This window comes from Bos indicus x Bos taurus, chromosome 23, assembly GCF_003369695.1.
Source record: "Bos indicus x Bos taurus breed Angus x Brahman F1 hybrid chromosome 23, Bos_hybrid_MaternalHap_v2.0, whole genome shotgun sequence".
Classification (NCBI taxonomy): domain Eukaryota; kingdom Metazoa; phylum Chordata; class Mammalia; order Artiodactyla; family Bovidae; genus Bos; species Bos indicus x Bos taurus.
In genome coordinates this window covers 38,768,224-38,791,597 of record NC_040098.1, presented here as the reverse complement: position 1 = coordinate 38,791,597, position 23,374 = coordinate 38,768,224, and the positions used below count along the sequence as shown (strand labels likewise).

Sequence of the window (23,374 nt, the reverse complement as noted above, 5' to 3'; positions counted from 1 at the left end):
CTCCATCTTTGGCTGCAAAGAATATAATCAATCTGATTTCAGTGTTGACCATCTGGTGATGTCCATGTGTAGAGTCTTCTCTTGTTTTGTTGGAAGAGGGTGTTTGCTATGACCAGTGTGTTCTCTTGGCAAAACTCATTAGCCTTTGCCCTGCTTCATTCTGTATTCCAAGGCCAAATTTGCCTGTTACCCCAGGTGTTTCTTGATTTCCTACTTTTGCATTCCAGTCCCCTATAATGAAAAGGACATCTTTTTTGGGTGTTAGTTCTAAAAGGTCTTGTAGGTCTTCATAGAACCGTTCAGCTTCTTCAGCGTTACTGGTTGGGGCACAGACTTGGATTACTGTGATATTGAATGGTTTGCCTTGGAAACGAACAGGGATCATTCTGTTGTTTTTGAGATTGCATCCAAGCACTGCATTTCAGACTCTTTTGTTGACCATGATGGCTACTCCATTTCTTCTAAGGGATTCTTGCCCACAGTAGTAGATATAATGGTCATCTGAGTTAAATTCACCCATTCCAGCCCATTTTAGTTTGCTGATTCCTAGAACGTCGATGTTCACTCTTGCCATCTCCTGTTTGACCACTTCTAATTTGCCTTGATTCATGGACCTAATATTCCAGGTTCCTATGCAATATTGCTCTTTACAGCATCGGACCTTGCTTCTATCACCAGTCACGTCCACAACTGGGTATTGTTTTTGCTTTGGCTCCATCCCTTCATTCTTTCTGGAGTTATTTCTCCACTGATCTCCAGTAGCAAATTGGGCACCTACTGACCTGGGGAGTTCCTCTTTCAGTATCCTATCATTTTGCCTTTTCATACTGTTCAAGGGGTTCTCAAGGCAAAAATACTGAAGTGGTTTGCCATTCCCTTCTCCAGTGGACCACATTCTGTCAGACCTCTCCACCATGACCCGCCTGTCTTGGGTGATATGGCTTATCTGATATGGCTGGGCTCTAATGTCACCTAGCATAGTCTTGCTCCATCCACCCCACCCCAACTCCCAACACAATTCACTGCTCAACTGCCTGTGTTTCTCCAGTGCTCTATGCTAACACATCATCATAACATTAAAATTACATGTATCTGTTTCTCCAATTCATTGTAACCTTAAGCACCCAAACTCTCGGCCACCAAGAGGTTCACTTAACTGTTAGTTGCAATGAACTAAACTGAGAACATTAAACACCTTGGAAGAAAAGCTATGACCAACCTAGACAGCATATTAAAAAACAGAGACATTACTTTGCCAACAAAGGTCCGTCTAGTCAAAGCTATGGTTTTTCGAGTAGTTATGTATGGATGTGAGAGTTGGACCATAAAGAAAGCTGAGCACTGAAGAATTGATGCTTTTGAAGTGTGGTGTTGGAGAAGACTCTTGAGAGTCCCTTGGACTGCAAGGAGATCCAACCAGTCCATCTTAAAGGAAATCAGTCCTGAATATTCATTGGAAGGACTGATGCTGAAGCAGGAAACTCCAATACTTTGGCCACCTTCTGAGGAGAACTGACTCATTGAAAAAGACCCTGATGCTGGGAAAGATTGAAGGCAGGAGGAGAGGGGACAACAGAGGATGAGATGGTTGGATGGCATCATCAATTCGCTGGACATGAATCTGAGCAAGCTCCAGGAGTTGGTGATGGACAGGGAAGCCTGGCGTGCTGTAGTCCATGGGGTCACAAAGAGTCAGACACAACTAAGCAACTGAACAGAACTGAACTGAATGGTTCAGGAGCCCATCATAAACAGACAGACATAAATTCACAAGGATGATTTTCAAACAAATGTAATAAAACTGGGAAGATGTATATTCTGATACCGAATGATGTTGAAATTCACAAATTCACATTAAAATAACTCATCAAGACTAAATCAACCTCAGGAATAGTAAAGAAAGGATAATAAACATTCATCTGGTAGCAAGGGAAAGCAGGATGCTAAGCCAGATACAGTAAAGCACTCTATAACTTTAGTTCTCTTCATTATTTGCAAGCAAAGATGTTACCACACAGAAATGACTTTTCCCTCCCTGGGTTCAACCATAACCCCTTCCAGACCAAGAAGATGGTGCACAAAGCAAATGTTTAAGAAAAAACTCCCTTATGAGCTGAAGTACTAGAATGGAGTTAGACCTTTTCCCTCTAGTACCTGTCCCCCCTCCCAAGCCAGTTCACAAGGGTCAAGGCAGTAGCACAAAGAAGATTGGAGAGACTTTTCCAGAATCATTTTGAATCAAAAGGAGCTACGCCCATGCCTTCCTGGGACCCTTCACCCAGAGAGAAAAGCAAGTTCAATTCAATTATTATACTATGACCCACCTACCAAGGGTGGGGCCAAGTACTGAGTCCCCAGACAATAGAGAAATACATTCATTTCCCCTGAAAAACCTGAATCCAGGAGCAGCAGACAGAGCATGTATTCTGGGCCCAGACCAACATGAGTTCAAATCCAAGCACTGGCCAAACTCATCTGCAGGTGTGAGAAGTCAGGCCAGTAGTTACTTTAGGAAGGAAGGGTGTGGTAGAGATTGGAGCATGAATGACGGTGACACAGTCCTCGCTGACCTTCGTGGCAGTTGCAGGGGTGCACTCACTCTGTGAAAACTCACTCAACTGCAGAGCCATTTGTACACCCGGGGCTTTCCAGGTGGCACCAGTGGTAAAGAATCCGCCTGCCAATGCAGGAGACACAAGCAATATGGGTTTGATCCCTGGGTTGGAAAGATACCTTGGAGTAGGAAATGGCAACCAACTCCAGTATTCTTGCCTGGGAAATTTCATGGACAGAGGAGTCTGGAGGGCTACAAAGGAGCCAGACATGACTGAATGACTGAGCACGTACACCCATTCACCTCTCTGAACTTTCATCATTTTCCATCTCAGGAAAAAAAAAACTATACCCTATCGAGTTCTCCTAGAAAGAATATATTTGCCGTAATGATAGGAAATAGTAAATGTAATTGTATACTGATATACTCAATAAGAGTTTATATATCAATTTAATGAAACATATTTAAGAGAGCTTGGCCTCAAAAGTTGGTAACTGCATCACCAAGTTCCCACACGAGGCCTTCCATCCCAGGAGGTACTGTATTCTGTTCCAGTGGGTTCATATAAAGTAAGTGAACACCTGTGATTTTTGCCCAACAGAGTGGCCTGGGAAGTAAACAGCATCGGTACTTCATGAACTCTCTAGATAAATCCTGAATAACAGGCAGCTCTGCAGTGGGTTAGGTCCACATGGCAGCAAGTACCACCATCTTCCCCTCCTATTCCCAGCTATGCATAGAACACAACTCATAACTCAGGGAAAGGCAGAGGAAAACACTTCACAAAGAACCCAGCAATCTTGAAGCAAACTTAAGCTCAAACCATCCCCTGGTGGCTCAGTGGTAAAGAATCCACCTGCCAATGTAGGAGATGTGGGTTCAATCCCTGGATCGGGGAAAATCCCCTGGAGTAGGAAATGGCAACCCACTCCAGTGTTCTTGCCTAGGAAATCCCATGAACAGAGGAGCCTGGCAGGCTACGGTCCATGAGGTCACAAAGAATCGGACAAAACTCAGCAACTAAACAACAAACACCACGACAAACCCCACATCGCATAGGCGGGAAGCCCGACACGCAAAGAAGCCGCCTGGCTTTTCCAACCTCATGCTGCTGGAAACAGCCAGGTTTCCTGACCCCTGCCTGGTGTTCTTTCCCAGCAGCAAGAGGAAACAACTTCCCTCCATGGGGAAATGTGAGCCACTCCTGACTTCGGCAGTCCTGGCAACCACACAAGCACAGAAAAAGGAGAAGAACTTGTTCTGGCATTTTTTTCTTTCCAGTCTTAGGACACGGCCCTCTGCTACCACAATGTTATCATGAAGAAATAGTCAGAGCCTGCCCGTGAAGGGCTCTCCCTACCAACACCGGAGGATTCCACTCCTGGCTGGAGACTAACACAGCAAGCCTGGAAATACAGCTGGACTCTCTGAAAAATGGACCTCCCCTCACCAGCATCACACAGATGCAGGGAGAACTGACAAATTATAGTTTGTAAGGTAGCTGGAAATCTGCTTTAGAGATGTGACATTTTTATTCATCATTTAATTCCAGTGTCAAGTGGAGGAAAAGCCACGCATTTTTACCTCCTACTGAAAAAAAAAGCATTTTGTCATAACATGAAGCATTTCCCAAATCCATTCTTAACAAATTATAGAAATACCGATTTCTTATTTCCCTTCTGAAGGAATGACTCTATCCTCTTTAAGGAAGACACTTAGCAGAGAGATGACTAGAATTCAAATTTCCCAAGTTCATTCGAACACAAAGTTAAGTGACTATCCAAGTTAAAAGCAGGCAAAAATATTTTCCCTTGCAAACCAAAATTTTATTGGAAGTAATTACAAGATGATACACTAAAAAATTAAATTCCAATTCTTTTAAGAAGGAAAACTATTGTGCCAATAGTCTTATTAATCAAAGAGTTTTCCGAGGTTGAAATAAGGCATTTGCTTTTCCAGAGAAGTTATCAAAAATGAAGCCATTGAAGCATGAATGTGTTTTCAAGTATATTCAGCCATTCATTCCACAAATATTTACTGAGTCTTTACTTGTGCCAGGTATTGTTCTAGGCTCTGAGGCTACAACAGTGGAGAGAAAAGTCTGTGTTTTCACAGAGCTCACATTCCAGTGTTACTGAGAGGCTGAATTAATTCTGAGGTTTCAGAAAGACCACAGGAATCAGAGACAATACAAGACAGCCACTCCAGGTATTTTCCTGGATTGTCCAAGCATGCAGCCTTCAAGGTAGAATTAAATTACTTCTGCACTTTGAAATCAAAATATCATAGTAAGAATATTTCTTCCCTTTTTAACACTTCTTTGGGCACATTTAAAGTATCCAAAGTTTTGACACATGTCATACTCAGAAAATCAGAGCCAAGTTCAAGATAACAGACATATCCATCACCCCCTCCCCAGGCTGCTTCACACCTCTCATGATCCCTTTCACATCTCCCTGAGCCATCTTGCTGCCAGTTACCCCAATCTGATTTCTGTCACTACAGCTTAGTTTGCTTTTTTGAGAAGAGAATTCGTGGGATCTCCTTCATCCAGCACATTGATGATGAGATTCATCCATGGCACTGTGTGAGGCAATCACTCATTCTTTTTCATGGCTGAGTAGTATTCCATAAGGTGACCACTTTCCAGGTTGGTGCCATGACAAATGAGGCTGCCTAATTCTGATAAACTCTCTTTCCCCTGAGTCCCAGTTTGCATCACACTTTTTTTTCCCAAACAGCTTTCTCCAAAGACCCCCAGAATTTAAGGTTTTCCATCCCTCCCTTCAGATATCCCAGAGAACTTAGGATATACCATATGTGGCTAATGGAGAAGGCATCTCTTCATCCTGGAAACAGATTTCAAAGATCATGAAAGAGCTCACCTTGCATTGTTCATCCCCAGGGTCTTACCTGTGAATATTGGATATGCTTGCAGTGACCATGATTCCATAGCACATTAACACCAGCACAAAAAGATGCACAGAATACCTGCAGGACATTGTGGGGAGAAAGGGAGGACACCAAACGTATTTCATATTAACATACCTCTTGGCTGTCTCCACCTCCACTCCCACCAAAAATCAAGTGATCAGTCAACTCATGTTTATTTAAGAGAAAATAAATCAAGTATTTTCATTCTATGCAAATAAGATACCTTGAAACGACACTAGGAAGTCATGACATAGATCTCCAACTGCAGAGAAGAGAGTTCTTTCTAACTTTAAAGTATCAAGACCAAAACTGAGCTGCCCCAGACACCAACACTTTGACCTTGGGGTGATTCAAAATACTCATCATCCTTTCTCAAATTTTCACTGGAGGAGGAGGAGCCATAAGCTACTACTCTGAACAAATTCCCTCAAGTTGAACTTCTAGAAATGTTTATTTCTAGAACTTCTTCCCCAAGAAGTATCCCTCCCATGAGATCTGCCCAGCTTACCTAGCAGAGAAAAGGCTTTCCCTGCTAAAGGAGGACACATTCCCGAAGACTGGCCCTAAAACTTTTCTTCTACTCTAAGTGCAGGATTAATGCCACTATCTCTAGCAGTGATGCAAGAAAAACACCAATAGCTATAACAGTTAGGAAAAGTTCCTTGCTAGGAAAATTCCATTTACATGATCTTGGGTGAGATCAGCAGAAGTCTAATTTTAAGAAAAATTCACTGAATTAACTTCTATTAGAGTCAATTTATTGGTTTCAGTTTCTGGAGATTCCTGCAATATCCCCATTATTTTACAATAAGAGTAAATGTCATATTTTTTCTTCCTTAGTGTCTGGGAAATGCCAAGAATATCTCCACAAAACACTCAAATGATAAACATTTAGAACGTAGGAGGTTCATACTCACCAGCCAAAACAAAAGATGACAAAATAGATGCCAAAAATGGTGGCAAATGCATGCCGGACAGCAGGACTGGTTTCACCGGGACTCAAGTAGAGGCGGAACCAGAAAGCAGCACACAGAGCAGAGAGCTGGCAGGCCACGAAATTCACCTGGACGGGGAAGTGAGAATCAGAACCTTTGCTGTTTGGCCCAAGTGTGGATTTTCTTTCCCTCCTCCTTGCAGACTCTACATCAAGATGCCTCTCAGACATGGATGTTTTGCTCGGTAGAGCACTCGTTTGGAGGATGTTAAAAGATAACCATACCCTCATCTGGTAGAAGAAGTGACCAACCCAAAGGTTTCTTCTCCAGTCCTTTAAGATGAGGCAAAGCTGCTTTCCCATCGACAAACTGGAGACTTCTTATTGGAAAGAGCCTTAGTTGACTGTGAGGTCACTTTGCTGAGCGTCTTCCCTACCCTCAGCCCTTAGCATTATCCTAAGATAAAGAACGTATTCTTTTTGAGATGCCGATGAATCAAATCCTTGAGGCTTCCCTCACTGTGAAGTGAAGTGAAGTAAAAGTTGCTCAGTTGTGTCCAACTCTTTGCAACCCCAAGGATTACACATGGAATCTCCATGTGAAACCCCATGGAATTCTCCAGGCCAGAATACTGGAGTGGGTAGCCTTTCCCTTCCCCAGGGGATCTTCCCAACCCAGGGATCGACCCCAGGTCTCCCACATTGCAGGCAGATTCTTTACTGGCTGAGCCATAAGGGAAGCCCAAAAATACCAGAGTGGGTAGCCTATCCCTTCTCCAGCGGATCTTCCTGACCCAGGAATCAAACCAGGGTCTCCTGCATTGCAGGCAGATTCTCTACCAACTGAGATATCAAGGGAAGCCCTTTCCCTCACTGGTACCTACCCTCACTGGTACCTAAGAAAGCAAATGCTTTTCCAAAACAATCACCAGTTGGTTTGCGGGGGGCTTTAAAATTTTTTTTAAAATATGGACTGTTTTTTTTTTAAGTCTTTATTGAACTTGTTATAATATTGCTTCTGCTTTATGTTTTGGTTTTTTGGCCCTGAGGTATATGGGATCTTGGCTCCCCGACCAAGGATCAAACCTGCAACCCGCTGCAGGGAGTGAAATCTTAACCAGAGAAGTCCCTCATCAGCTGTTTTCTGACTCTAATTTTTCTCATTTTAAATTAACACCAAATAAGAGATTGCCCAAATCCAAGGGGGTATTTCAAAGACGCTCAGAAAAAGAGACAGCCCTGTATTAAACTTTCAATATCAAAACTATCTAGTTATGTAAAATAGGCACTATATTTCCTTAGAAAAATCTCAATGACCTCTCTCTCAAAAATATTTTACCTAAAAGAAACTATAAAATATTTATAATTTCCTAATACCCTTAGGTATGCAGAGTACATCATGAGAAACGCTGGGCTGGATGAAGCACAAGCTGGAATCAAGATTGATGGGAGAAATATCAATAACCTCAGATATGCAGATGACACCACTCCTATGGCAGAAAGTGAAGAGGAACTAAAAAGCCTCTTGATGAAAGTGAAAGAGGAGAGTGAAAAAGTTGGCTTAAAGCTCAACATTCAGAAAACAAAGATAATAGCATCCAGTCCTATCACTTCATGGCAAATAAATGGGGAAACAGTGGAAAGAGTGAGAGACTTTATTTTGGGGGGCTCCAAAATCACTGTAGATGGTGACTGCAGCCATGAAATTAAAAGACACTTGCTCCTTGGAAGAAAAGTTATGACCAACCTAGACAGCATATTAAAAAGCAGATATTACTTTGCCAACAAAGATCCGTCTAGTCAAAGGCTATGATTTTTCCAGTAGTCATGTATGGATGTGAGAGTTGGACTACAAAGAAAGCTGAGTGCCGAAGAATTGATGCTTTTGAAGTGTGGTGTTGGAGAAGACTCTTGAGAATCTCCTGGACTGCAAGGAGATCAAACCAGTCTATCCTAAAGGAGATCAGTCCTGAATATTCATTGGAAGGACTGATGCTGAAACTCCAATATTTTGACCACCTGATGCAAAGAACTGACTCATTTGAAAAGACCCTGATGCTGGGAAAGATTGAAGGCAGGAGGAGAAGGGGACAACAGAGGATGAGATGGTTGGATGGCATCACCAACTCAATAGACATGAGTTTGAGTAGGCTCCGGGAGTTGGTGATGGACAGGGAGGCCTGGCATGCTGGTCCATGGGGTCGCCAAGAGTCAGACACAACTGAGCGATCAAACTAAACTGAACTGATACTCTTAGGAAAGAGCAAGGGACTTAACACAAAATATATTGAAAGGTTTAACCATTAAATTAACCCTAGAGAAAAAAAAAATTAACCCTAGAAAAGTACTTTAGACTTTTCAGAGTATTCAGAATGAAAACTTCAGCATCAGTTTGCTTTTAGAAGGGATCAAGGACATAGTATCTGAATAAATCAATTCCTTTTGAAGTGGTCTTTCATGGCTCTTCCAGCCATTAATGGTCTCTGATTCCACATCTGACCAGCATCTTTTCCCTGAACTCTTGGTGCCCAAATGCAACACTTCACAATGGATTAAAAGTTTCCCCCCTATACACAAACACAACCCACCCCTCCAACCTTCTTCCCAACAATGAGTCTCTAGTCAGTCCTCAGATGTTCCAGAGCAAACTGGAACCTCAGGGTTCCAGAGCAACCTATTCTAAGGCGAAAGTGAAAATACACAATGGCAGCACTTAGTTCCAGCAGGAAGGTTCTGGCAGAATTACTTTTCAATGACTAGAGGAACATCCTAAAAGGTACACCCTGAACCACAATTAGATACCACGTCACACCCATTAGGATGGTAATTACTTTAAAAACAAAATAATGAGCATTGGCAAGGATTTAGAGAAATTAGAATCCTTGTACACTGCTGGTGGGAATCGAAAATGGTACAGCTGCTATGGAAAACAGTACTGTGGTTCTTCAAAAAATTATAATACAGCAATTCCACTTTGGGGCGTATACCCAAAAGAACTGAAAGCAGGGTCCTGGAGAGATATCTGCCCACCAGGTTTAGAGCAGCATTATTCACAACATTCAAAAGGCAGAGACAACCCAAATGTCTATCAACAGATAAATGGATAAGTAAAATGTGGTATAAATACATACAATGGAATATTGTTCAACCTTAAAATGGGGGAAATTCTGACACATGCTACAACACAGATAAACCTGGAAGATATTATCCTAAGTGAAATAATCCAGACACAGGACAGATATCTGATTCCACTTATATGAGGTACCAGGCTTCCCTCATAGCTCAGCTGGTAACGAATCCGCCTGTAATGCAAGAGACCTAGGTTTGATCCCTGGGTTGGGAAGATCCCCTGGAGAAGGGAAAGGCTACCCACTCCAGTATTCTGGCCTGTAGAATGCCATGGACTGTATAGTCCATGGGGTTGCAAAGAGTCGGACATGACTGACTGACCTTCACTTCACTTCATATGAGGTACCTAGAAAAATAAAATTTATCAAGACTGAAAGCAGAATGGTGCTTGCCAGGAACTGAGGGGTGGAGAGAATAGGATTATTACTGAATGGATATGGAGTTTCAGTTTTACAAGATGAAGAGAGTTCTGGAGATGGATGATTTGGAAATAGTTACATGACAGAGTGGGTGTACTTACTGCCACTGAATTGTACTACACACTTTAAAATGGGAAACCCTGTATCATGTATACATTACAGTTTTAAAAATATACACAGGCTGGAGCACAATATCCATTTCTTTCTGTTTCCTAGTTCATATCAATACTGGTAGCTGGTAGGAACTATGACCATCTCTCCAGCCAAGAGTGGCTACCTGGCAACAATTCATACACGAACATTGTTACATCTTTCCTCCTTTCCTCTCTGAAGGGTTAACAAAACTAGACGTTATATTTTACATACAATGTTACATTTCAGAAATAAATCCACAAACGGGTTTGATTTAATCTATGGGATCTACTTCCAAATAATCTTACAGGGAGGGAGAGTGGAGTGAGTATAAGTCAGTGGCCCTCAACTCGGGAGGGTGTGCTCCCCAGGGAACACTTCCGGTTGTCATAACCAGGACGCGGGGAGGGGTGCAGTGCTCCTGGCATCTAGTAGGTAGAGGCTAGGGATCCTGCTAAATATCCTACAAGGCACAGGAGAGCCTCCCATCCAAAGACTTTTCCAGTCTAAAATGTCAATACTGCTAAGGTGAAGAACCCTGGTATAGATGAAACCAGGCTGGCCATGAGTTTAAAATTGTTGAGGCTGTGTGTTGGGCACTTGAAAAGTTTGCTCTACTGACATCTCCATGTTCACCTTTATGTTTAACCTTTTTCACAATAAATAGGTTTTTAAAACGACACAGCTCCAGGACTTCCCTGGTGGTCCAGTGGCTAACACTGTGCTCTCAGTGCAGGGGGCCTAGGTTTGATCCCTGGTCAGGGAGCTAAACCCCACATCCCACAATGAAGACCCCATGTATCGCAACTAAGATACATCACAGCCAAATAAGTTAAAAAAAATTTTTTTTTAAATAACACAACTCTGGAAAGCAAGTCACTGACCTGAGATAATACAGATTTTAAACCCTCGTGATTCCAAGTAGTTGAAATGAAGGTTTCTTTATCCTCATCAGAGAAACAGCTAAATTAATGAGGAAATACATATTAATATATGAACAAACCAAAACAGTAAAGAGATGATGCCTTCCTAAATAGGAAAAGAACCACCTTTTATGAAATGATCAAACTCCTGAAAGAAGAAAGCCAAAAGTGTCACAAATACAAGAGAAAAGGATTTCCCTTCAATAATAATCAGATTAAGTACTTGTCACCTCCCAGTCCCTGACCAGAAATAGAACCAGGGCTTCCCTGATGGCTCAGTGGTAAAGAATCCACCTGCCAATGGAGACACGAGTTTGATCCTTGGGTTGGGAAGATCTCCTGGAGTAGGAAATGGCAACACACTCCAGTATTCTTGCCTGGAGAATTCCATGGACAGAGGAGCCTGGTGGGCTCGTGGGCTACAGGCCATGGCGTCACAAGAGTCAAACACGACTCAGAGACTCAACAACAGTCTTACCGGGCTGCAAGACCCAGCCTCACCACTTACAGGGTGAAGAGTTACAAAGCTCATTTCATCTTGGCTCCTAGAGCATGTGGTGGAGGTAATAACAGTAGTACTAGGGACTTCCCAACTGGTCCAGTGGTTAAAACTCCACGTTCCCAATGCAGGGTTCAATCCCTGGTCAGGGAACTAAGATCCCTCATGCCACGTGGTATGGACAAAAAAAAAAAAAAATAGTAGTTGTCCTTCTCAAGTTGTTTTGAGGACTAAAGAAGTTAATGTAGAAGATTGCTCAAAACAGTCCTGGCACTGACAAGTACTTGCTATTACTATTATTCTATATCCACTAAATTATCACAGGAGGAGGAGGAGGCAACAGAAATGAGATGGCTAGATGGCATTACCGACTCAATGGACATGAGTTTGAGCCAACTCTGGGAGATAGTGAAGGACAGGGAAGCCTGGTGCCCTGCAGTCCATGGGGTCAGAAAGAGTTGGACACAACTTAGCCACTGAACAATAACAACACACAAACTGCGCATTCGATAAACTTAACACACAGTCCCCGGTTAAGTCACAGCACTAAACTGCTGTGTTGTTAAGAATTGGCTTCCCCAGTCTCTTTGTTGGCCTTGGACTGATTCCCTTTCCCACCCATCATTCAAGCAGCTGCCTAAGCCCTCCACATTCCTTTCTTCCCCAGGGACAAGCCATGCAGCCCAGGATGAGAGAGGCAATCCCTGGGTTTTCCAGTTCCTGAGTCGAGCTTTCTAAACCTAAAGCAGAGATAAATCTGAAAGTCAAAACAGTCTCCAGAACCTTAGGAAAGTTTTTCTTTTTCCTTTTTAATTCTGAAAGCTTATCTTCATAGCTGAAGAGCAAAACTGAAGAATTTAAAGCATGGAGTTTTACCATAATCCCAGAGGGGAGAAAAGCTCTTAATGATATAAGAGCTATTTTTCAGCACAAAAGTTGATAAAAGTGTTTGGCCAGCAGACTGAAGGAGAGATTCCATGGGGTTGAACTAGCACTTGGGGCTTCCCCAGTGGCTCAGCAGTAAAGAATCTGCCTGTAATGCAGGAGCTGCGGGTTCAATCCATGGGTCAAGAAGATCCCCTGGAGGAGGCCATGGCAACCCACTCCAGTATTCTTGCCTGAAGAATCCCATGGGCAGAGGAGCCTGGTGGGCTACAGTCCACAGGGTCACAAAGAGTTAGACATAGCGACTTAGCATAGAACCACACAGGACCAGCACTTAGACACCCGGACAAAAGGGTAAAAGGAAAGATGCTCAGACCATTAAGTGGATGGGATTCCTAGAAAAGCCTAGAGGAAGCATGCAGGTATCACAGTAGAAGAGATGGTTGCCTGGCTTCTCAGAATGCAGCCGGGGGAGATGGCCAACTGTATAGAGAAGCACTCTAGAGGAACACAAAGATGGAGTAGAAACCAGCAAAGTCCCAATGGCACAGGCACCCGATGCCTGCCAAGAACACAAAAGCCTGCAACTCATTCCCAGGTGTAGAGGGAGACAAACCTTCATAGCCTTAAACAGGAAGTGAGTTGACTAAAACTGGCAATTCAGCTTGAAAACTAAATTAAGTTTAGTAGGGAAAAATGTTTAAAGTTCTATTTTTTTGTATTATCTGTCTGTGGCTGTAAATCTTATTTTTTTAATATTTTGCTTTATATTGGAATATAGATGATTAACAATGTTTTGATAAGTTCAGGTAAACAGCAAAGAGACTCAGCTATACATCATAAACATGTATCCATTCTCCCCCAAACTCCCCTCCTATCCAGTCTGTGTGACTGTAAATTTTAAAACCACAATTACCTATTAGAAATGTGCACCAAATTTTTAATACAAACACAAAAAAGACACCTCAATATTATTTCTAATGGCAAGAAGAAGCAAACTAAAAGTTCAACAATTAGTAAAGACACTGGTTAACATGTGAAAAAAAAGGATACACCTGGCACCATAGTCCTTTCAAAAGGAATATGGTAGATAGTAGTTACTACAAGTAACACTTCTGACCAACTCCTGGAAATTTATTCATTGGAATGACAAAAAGCTTAATGCCAAAAGATAGTATTTATGAGACAAAATGAAGCAAAATCTACCTACATGTAGGATAATAGATAGTAATTAATGGTACTGTTCAGTATAACAGTATTAAAAATGGGCCTTACAAAGCACCTATAATAAAATGAAAAACATTTGCTATAACTAATAAAAAGCAAAAGATAAAACTGTATAGATATGTACAACTATATTTTAAACAATAGTAGCATGTGAAAAGGCAAAGACATGTAAAATTGAATATGGCTGTTTTATCAGGATGGCAGGGATCTTGGCAAATTCTTTGTAAACTTTTTTCCAATTTATAATTGCAATTTCCATATGGAATTTCTCATACACACAACACCACACACAATCAGGGCGCTTAAACTCATAACAATTCTTATTTAATTCTGCTTACTCTATCCTCAGGGCTGCATTTATTAGCACTTACTATATATATCAAGTTTAGGGAGGAATTAGGCATAAACTTGAAAAAAACTTCATCTTAAAGAAAAACGTGCTTTTTACAGGCAGCAAAATGTCAGGAGTTAACCATGAAGATGGGCAAAGAAGATGAAAATAGATAGCTTTACTTTTAATAAACCCTTCCCTGGTGGTTTCAGATACTAAAGAATCTGCCAGCAATGCAGGAGACCCAGGTTTGATCACTGAGTCAGGAAGATCCCCTAGAGAAGGGGATGGCAACCCACTCCATTGTTCTTGGAAATCCCATGGACAGAGGAGCCTGGCGGGTTACAGTCCATGTGGTAGCAAAGAGTCGGACACGACTGAGCAACGAACACTTTTACATGTTCATATTGAAAAGGAAGGTGTGCCAAATTTTTGTTTTTCTACTGATGCCCTCCCTCTAGAGCAGGAAAGCAAGCCGCATTTCCATTCGTGATGTCCAACAACACGCCCTTCACAAGGAAAGCATTGCCCAGGCCGTTCTGCAGAAGGAAATGGTATAGCACAGCTGTTTTGATCAAACACAACCCGTATTCAGCAAGACCTCAATTTCCACCACTCTCGCAAGATTTCAAAGTCACGGCAAGGAAATAAAACATGTGCCCAGGGAGGTGGGAGGGAGTTCAACGGACATATGAATTCAACATATCTATGGCTGAGTCATGTATGGCAGAAACTAACACAATATTGTAAAGCAATTATCCTCCCATTTAAAAAAAAAAAAAAATACATGCCCAAGGGTTTGACTTATTTCACCAAAGGCCCATCACTTAGTGCTTAGTCGCTCAGTCGTGTCAGACTCTTCATGACCCCATGGACTGTAGCCCGCCAGGCACCTATGTCCATGGGGATTCTCCAGGCAAGAATACTGGAGTGGCTTGCATGCCTTCCTCCAGGGGATCTTCCCAACCCAGGGATGGAACCAGGGTCTCCTGCATTGCAGGCGGATTCTTTACCAGCCACAGGGAAGAACAATCACAATGAGCTGCAATCTTCCAGTGGAAGTTTTTGATCTTTCTGCTCTCATGTGCTGCTTGAAAGGCATTTCTTGGGGATTTATGTTCCAAAAAAAAAGCCCCCAAACTTTGCCAGGAGCGCAAAACACTGCCTTCCTCCTAATGAAGAGATGCAAGCTGGCTATTTTTAACAAACAGCAAATATTAACAATCCAAAATTATTTCCCTACCACAGTGATTTACCGGCAGCTCACCAATGAGACAAAGGCAGCTGTTCAGGCCTGGAATGTTTTTCTCAGCAGCACTGCCTTATATGCCCCAAGACGAAACCAACCTAATTAAACAATTCCTTATTTAAAGGCAAGCCGTCCCTCTCTCACAAACAGTGCTCTTTTGCATTGCCTCCTACAAATGAATGTGGCTGGGGAAGAGAACAAAAAATGCAATTCCTTTCTGTACCACAAAACAAAAAGTGGCTGTACCATACTCTTTAGCTACTTTGCACTTTCAAAGACATCCTTGTCAGACTTTAATTCCAAGCTCCTTGGGAGGTCAGCAAGAAACACCTTCAAATCTGTGATAAGCCATTTTCCAAGCTTGTAGGTAAGCAAACAGTACTTAAAAGTGATAATCAATGTGCAAATTTATAACCAAACTCCTAACTGATATTCCGTCTCATTGTAACAACACTATTTTTTTGAGTGCTTACTAAGTGTCAGGCAGAGTAATAAACTTTATACAGACGAAGTCCTTTCAGCTTCACAACTTTATGAAGTAGCTTACTCCTGCTTTACACAGGAGGAAAAGAAAAAACAAAGGCTGAATTCACAAAGCCAGTGAGCAACAGAGCCAGAATTTAAAACCTGGCCTATGTCCCCACTGAAGATACTATATCACTTCCTTCACCTTCAAATAGTCTGCCCAGAAATACTATCACTCTGGGGAGAATTCAGTAGCTGCCTGTATTAGTTTGCTAGGGCTGCCATGTCAAAGTATCACAGACTGGAGGGCTTCAACAACAGAACCTTGTTGCCTCACAATTCTGGAAGCCCCGAATTCAAGATGGCGGCAGGGTTGTTTTCTTCTGAGGCCTCTCTCCTTGGCTTGCAGACGGCCGACGTCTCCCTCCCAGAGGGTCTTCCCAAAGACCTCATTTAACTCAGTGACCTCTTGAAAGATACTATCTCCAAATACAGTCACGTTCTAAGATACTGGAGGTGGTTGTTTGTTATTCAGTCACTCAGTCATGTCTGAATCTTTGCGACCCCACGGACTGCAACACACCAGACTTCTCTGTCCTTCACCACCTCCCGGAGTTTGCTCAAACTCACCTCCATTGGGTCAGTGATGCCATCCAACCATCTGGGAGTTAGGACTTCAGAACTGGGTTTTTGCAGGAACATAATTTGGCCTGTAACACTTCCCAACAAAAAACCCTTGACTCAAAGACAAGGAATGAAACAGACCTCATTTTCCTTGTGCCTGCAGGTGGGAAGTTAGCAACACCCAAACCAAACTGTGAGGGATGCCCCCTCCTCGCCTGGAGGTACGTCTCAGCCCACTGCAAACGGGACTGAGAGGGCTTCCCAACAGTGCCCTGGCCTCCCTGCTCCTACTTAGGTCAAAAGCTCATTAGCCCACAAAGGGTTCACACTTGTTGAGAAAGTTCATGACCCCTCAGCCTTTTGTTTCGAACACACACGTGTAAGTAGTAACAATTGGCACTGATTGAGCATGTATGTGTACTGAGCAACACAAATACAGGCTGTTTTTCTAAATGTATGTGCTCAGTCACTCGGTTGCTTCCGACTCTTTTGCAACCCCATGGACCGTAGCCTGCCAGGCTCCTCTGTCCATGGAATTTCCCAGGCATGAACACTGGAGCAGGTTACTGTTTCCTCCTCCAGGGGATTCTCTGATTCAGGGATGGAACCCTCATCTCCTGCATCGGCAAGGAGATTCTTTACCACTTCACCCCTATCATCTCACTGAATCTTCCCAACAATCCTCAAGGATTACTGAGGAAACTAAGACATAAAGTAAATGGCCCCAAACACTCAGCTCCAGGGCAGCTCCAGGAGTTAAAGCGAGATGCTTAGTCATTGCCTGTGGTTGTCTCCCAAGACGTCAGGCTTGTCCAGGGGGAGGCTTTAATTAAGCTGCTCAAAGTCATTTCCAACAACTCTTCAACTTGTGCAAACTTTCTCTCTGAGCTTTTAAAAAAAAATTTTAATATGGACTATTTTTAAAGTTTTTATTGAATTTGTTACAATATTGCTTCTGTTTTATGTTCTGGTTTTTTGGCCCTAAGGCATGTGGGATCTCAGCTCTCCAACCAGGGATTAAATCCACACCCTCTGCATCAGAAGGCAAAGTCTAAACCACTGGACCACCAGGGAAGTCCTGCTCCCCAACTTTTTATACTCACTTAACAAGCCTCTTTCCACTAGTTCAGAGTAAGTCATCCAGTCCTTCTGGAATGAGATAACCCTCCCTGGTGGCTCAGCAGTAAAGAATCCACCTGCAATGTAAGAGACGCAGGTTCGATCCCTGATCCAGGAAGATCCTTTGGAGAAAGAAATAGCAACCCACTCCAGTATAGTTCCCCGGGAAATCCCATCAACAGATGAGCTGGACAGGATACAGTCCATGGGGTTGCAGAAGAGTCGGACACAATTTAGCAACTAAACACCTTCTCAGAACAGTATCCTATATACTTGTTTAGGGTTTAAATTGTACAGGAAGACTCATGGCTGACCTTATTCTGTAAACATCATGCCATGCATTTATTATAATTTACAATGAAAACCCTTTAGAAACTGACTCCAGTGTATACAAAGGGGAAAATACTTAAGCCACCTCTTTAGCCATGGCAAAGAAAAACCTTAATATAGGTGGGTAGTATCTTTTAAGGATATCCCTCTAGCTTGCCTCCCACCTCATAAACCACATCCTTATAAGCCCTGGCCAAGTAGACAGGGAAGACTGGATAGAATTCAGGATTATTTGAGGAATCCTGGGAAACCTTGCCCATAAGCATGCTGTCATCCACCTCCCTGGAGATACCATTTCCCCATTAGAATTAATTTCATTGTTAGTCAGTTAATAATAGCTAGTATTTAGAGTAGTCTTCCCTGGTGGATCAGATGGTAGAGAATCCGCCCGCAATGCAGGAGACCTGGGTTCAATGCCAGGGTCGGGAAGACCCCCTGGAGAAGGGAAAGGCAACCCACTCTGGTATTCTGGCCTGGAGAATTCCAGAGAGAAGCCTGTTGGGCTACAGTCCACGGGATCACAAAGAGTTGGACACGACTGAGTGACTAACACTATCAGTATTTAGAGGGATGGCTAAAAGCTTCATTTGGGTTTTTCCATCACATCTTACAGAAAAACCCAGATGAACTTTTGACCAACCCCATATATTCCAGCACTGCTCTAAAGTCCTTCTGCCTGTAAGTCATAGATAGGTTACAAAATTTTCCTAAATATCACACATTTAAATGGGGGTTTAAACTCAATATCACACACCTAGTAAGTGGCAATATGGGGATTTAAACTCGGGGAGACAGGGTTCAGAGTCCATCTGCTCAGCCCCCCTAGAATGATTCATTTAGTTCAATCTTCTCATGTAATTCCAACATCTCATTTTTCAGATAAGAAAAGCGGAGCCCAGAGATGGCCAATCACTCAGCCAAGTTCATAGTCACCAAGCAACAAACTGGCCTGATTCCAGTCCAGCGCACCCTCCCAAAACTCCCCACCAGCCTTGGGTGTAGGGGCTTCCCTGGTGACTTGGTGGTAAAGAATCCACTTGCAACACAAAAGATGCAGGAGACGCAGGTTCGATCTGTGGGTCAGGAATATGCCCTGGAGAAGGGCATGGCAACCCACTCCAGTATTCCTGCCTGGAGAATCCCATGGACAAAGGAGCTTGCTGGGCTACAGTCCACAGGATCACAAAGAGTTGGACATGAACGAAGCAACTGAGCACACGCATGCACACCTGGGTGTGGGGTGAAAATAAAACAAGGTGCAGGGGAGCCGACAGGCCCATCTAGAAACAAGTTCTCAGTGAAGACCCCTGAACTGCCAAAGGGAAGGGGGACACCAGCTGCTGAAGGCACCACTGAACACACAATGCAATATTTGCAGACAACTTTATGGTATTTTTAATTGAGATAAAACTGACATATAACATTATATTAGTTTCAGGTGTACAACATGTGTCAGTAGCTCAGCCATGTCCGACTGTTTGTGACCCCATGGGCTTCAGCCCACCAGGTTCCTCTGTCCATGGGCTTCTCCGGGGAAGAATATTGAAGTAGACTGCCATTTCCATCTGCAGGGGATCTTCCTGACCCAGGGATGGAACCTGCATCTCCTGCATTGGCAGGCGGGCTCTTTATCAGCTAGGCCACTAAGACTCCCTTACAGGTTTACAATGTAATGGTTCAGTATTTGCAAATATTGTAAAATGATCAACAGAGTAAGTCTAGTTGATATCCATCACCACACACAGTTACAACTTTTTTTTTCTTGTAATCAGAAATTTCAAGATCTACCCTGTAGTTACTGTATAACACAGGGAACAATATTCAATATCCTGTAATAACCTATAATGGAAAAGTAATCTGAAAATATGTATATATACATACATATATGTGTGTGTGTATATATATATCATGAAGTGAAGTATGAAGTGTTAGTCACTCAGTCATGTCTGACTCCTTTGTGACCCCATGGACTGGTGCCTGCCAGGCTCCTCTGTCCATGGAATTCTCCAGGCAAGAATATTAGAGTGGGTTGTCATTCCCTTCTCCAGAGATCTTCCCGACCCAGGGATCTAACCAGGGTCTCCTGCACTGCAGGCAGATTTTTTACCATCTGAGCTACCAGGGAAGCCCATATGTATCTCATAGCAACTCTCAACTAGACGTTTTCTTATAAAATTAATAAATGCTCATTTGAACAACTGAACAATACAGAGAAATGCAAGGGAAAAGCTCAGTTTCCCCATCACCAAAACCTTCCACACACCATTCTTCTTAGCAACTACAATATGTGTTTAAATACTTTTTTCTATATTTACAAAAATATACCCATATACATGGTTTCTCCTTTTAATATAATCATATAAAATCATATAAAAGTCACCTATAGCTCAATTTTTCACTTAAAATATGACAGACATCTTCCCAAGTCTGCTCACACTGAGCTGTTATACTGTTTAACACTGCATGATATTCCAAAACACTGTTGTTGGAGGAGAGGGGAACACTTCCCACTTCATAGATTTCCACAAGGAAGAATAATCTCCACTCCCTTCCCTAGGAGGGAAAATACAAAAGGAGAATTTCCACCTTCTCTCCACTGTGACTCCGCACTTCCTCCTATCCAGGGAGGGAGGAAATGACTAGCCCAACTGGTGAGTCTGAGAGGAGACACTGGGTGTGCTGGACTCACTTGGAGACTTCGGTCTTTAGTGGCCAGTCTGCATTCAGACAAGGACGTTCTCTGATCTGTGCTCCCTCCCCTGCTGCCCTTCCCCCATCACCACCAGTAGTTGGGAGCATAAGTCCATCTCATTCAAGAATAAAGAAATAAGAAACACAGTCAATCAGCTTTATCACTAATAAAGACAATTCTTTGATCTCCCTCTGTCCCTTGGGTCTTATTTCCTAATTGGTTCGCTTCCCAGGTGGCTCAGTGGTTAAAAAAATAAAAATAAAAAATCCGCCTGCAATGCAGGAGATGCAAGAGACTCAGGTTGGATCCCTGGGTCGGGAAGATCCTCTGGAGAAGGAAATGCAACCCACTCCAGTATTCATGCCAGGAGAATCCCATGGACAGAGGAGCCTGGCGGGCTACAGTGCACAGAGTTGCAAAGAATCAGATACAAGTGAAAAATTGAGCATGAGCATGCATGCATGCTAGCTAGGAGAGGAATTGTTGATTAGTTTCCCCAAACTCCAAAATTAGGAATGCAGAATAATTTATGCCAGCATTTTCCAACTGCCAAGTGGTTTCCAGTTTAGGGTCATTACAAATAGCATGATAAAAAAAAAGTTCCTTGTACATGCATCCTTACGTACTGGTGATTTTATGTCTACAAGATAAATTCCTAGGAGTTCAGTCAAATGAAATGTTTATTTAAAATTTTAAATAAAAATTTGAAGCAATTTTTTTACTCCCACCCTCCCACGAGTTACATATGAGCATGTGTCCTTACCCTCACACTTGGATGCTATGAATCTGTTCCATTTTTCCAATCAGGTAAAGAACTAGTGGAATATTCATTTCAATTTGCATTTTCCTGACTACTGGTTGAGCATCTTTTCATTTATTATTGGCCTTTGGCCAATGAATCTATTAGCCACAAGACTCATTTTCATTACTGTAAAAACAGCGTGATGAGATGAGTTAAAGCATTCAGATTTGATCAATAGGACACTGTCCCTCAGAGTCTGTGGGGATTGGTTCTAGGACCCCAACAGATGCCAAAATCTGTGGATGCTCAAGTCTCTTACAGAAAATAGCCCAGTACTGCCAGCCCTCCTTATTCTCAGTTTCTGTCCATTTTTTCTGTCCATGGATTCAACAAACTGCAGATCTGTAGACAAAGCAGCAGACTGTAATGAAAGCTAGTGGTGTAAAGAGTTAAGACCACAGACTCTGGAGCCAGACTGCTGAGACTTGAATACTACCCTAACTCATCCCACAGCTGTACAACTTTGGCTAGTTATCTAACCCCTACCCCCAATTCTTCTGTAAAATGTGGATAATAATATAGCTACCCTCATAGAATTAATACTTAATATTCACTGAGTCACAGATTTAATGACTTAATACTTGTAAAGTGATTTGCATGGTGCCTGTCCAGCATGAAATACTGCGTGTGTGCTAAATGGCACCTCTCTTATTTTCCGTCAGGCTGTCTACCCAATACAGCAACAAGGAGAAATGCTCAAATATATTCATTAGACTTGATCAATTTCTCCGCACATCCTTCAGTAAAAAATATATAAATGATGACCACCACCCCTCCATCTCTGAGGACTTTCCAGGTGGCGCTTGTGGTAAAGAACCCGCCTGACAGGTTGGTCTGGAAGTGGCTTTTCCTCCTTTCTCCTCTGTCCTGGAGTGGAGAGGTTGATAGAGAACTAAGTCAATCAAAATCCTGCCAGGAGACCCACCAGGGCAGCTGCTGACTTCCTCATGGGTTGGGAAGATCCTTGAAGGAGGGCATGGTAACCCACTCCAGTATTCTTGCCTGGAGAATCCCATGGACAGAGAAGCCTGGCGGGCTATAGTCGATAGGATCGCAGAGTCAGACACAACTGAAGTGACTTAGCCCACTGATGGTCTACCAATGCATAAGTTCCGATATAGCCGGCAAGTGTGTTAGTTTTCAGTTGTATCCGACTCTTTGCGACCCCATGGACTGCAACACGCCAGGCTCCTCCATCCATGGGATTTTCCAGGCAAGAATACTGGAGTGGGTTGCCATTTCCTTCTCCAGGAGATCTTGTGGATCCAGGAATCAAACCTGCGTCTCCTGCACTGCAGGCAGATTCTTTACCCACTGAGGTACCAGGGAAGCCCATAGGCATATTTGCAACCTGTCCTAAATGTAAAAATGAAATTAGCCCATCTTCACCCAAATGAGATTCAACTGAGTTGACGATGGTGCTTTAAAGAGGCCACATTCATTATCCTAACATTTTTTTAAGATCTCATTATTTAAAATTCTTAGACATTACACATTTGAAATAGTACAATCAATCAAGAAATATGAACCGAATCAGCATGGAGCATGAATCAATTATACTATGATCCTATAGTGTCATTTTATTAAAAAAGAAAAAAGAAAAAGTAACTACACACACATACACACATACATGCACACACTGTGTTTGGTTACTTCATGTCCCTAGGGAGGCAGTAAGTACAAATATCGTCAGTGGTTTCCCAGCGGGTACAATGGAGAGGTTAAATAAGGTGTATTTAACGAGAGAGAGGAAAACACACTCCCAAGTCACCTCTATCCCCAATAACCTATTGCTGCCTCCTAAACAAAAAGCCTGACTTGAGCAATTTCTTTCGTGGTGGTCTGTGAACCCTTCACCATGTCAAAGAAAGTGCACTCTACAGGTAGATCTGCTTTCTCATCACCCATAAAACTATCTACTATTTAAGACATCACTGTGAATGAGATCTTTAGGGAAAATGAAAATGCAGAACTCAGAGCTATATTTTCTTATGCAATTTCCCTAGGGTGTGACCAATTATCTCACACAGTTATGAAATTCTCAAATGTCTTGAAACAATTAATTTTCACTTCAAGTTGAAAATAAAACATAGCACCATTTAGCTTTCATAAAATAAAGCTCTTGT

The 23,374-nt window shown here is 42.6% G+C and overlaps 1 protein-coding gene across 3 annotated transcripts in view; it reads right to left on the bottom strand.

Moving 5' to 3' along the window:
* MBOAT1 (membrane bound O-acyltransferase domain containing 1) overlaps positions 1-23,374 on the bottom strand; it is a 110,873-nt gene that overhangs the window by 46,185 nt on the left and 41,314 nt on the right. For 2 of the 3 annotated variants that reach the window (XM_027524804.1, XM_027524803.1), the window contains exons 2-3: positions 6,406-6,551; positions 5,468-5,545 (exon numbers count right to left, since the gene is read on the bottom strand). The exons of the other annotated variant lie outside the window; for it this stretch is intronic. In XM_027524804.1, the coding sequence (XP_027380605.1) occupies positions 5,468-5,545; positions 6,406-6,551 (224 nt within the window). The remainder of the gene's footprint in view (positions 1-5,467; positions 5,546-6,405; positions 6,552-23,374) is intronic. 3 annotated transcript variants of the gene reach the window in all.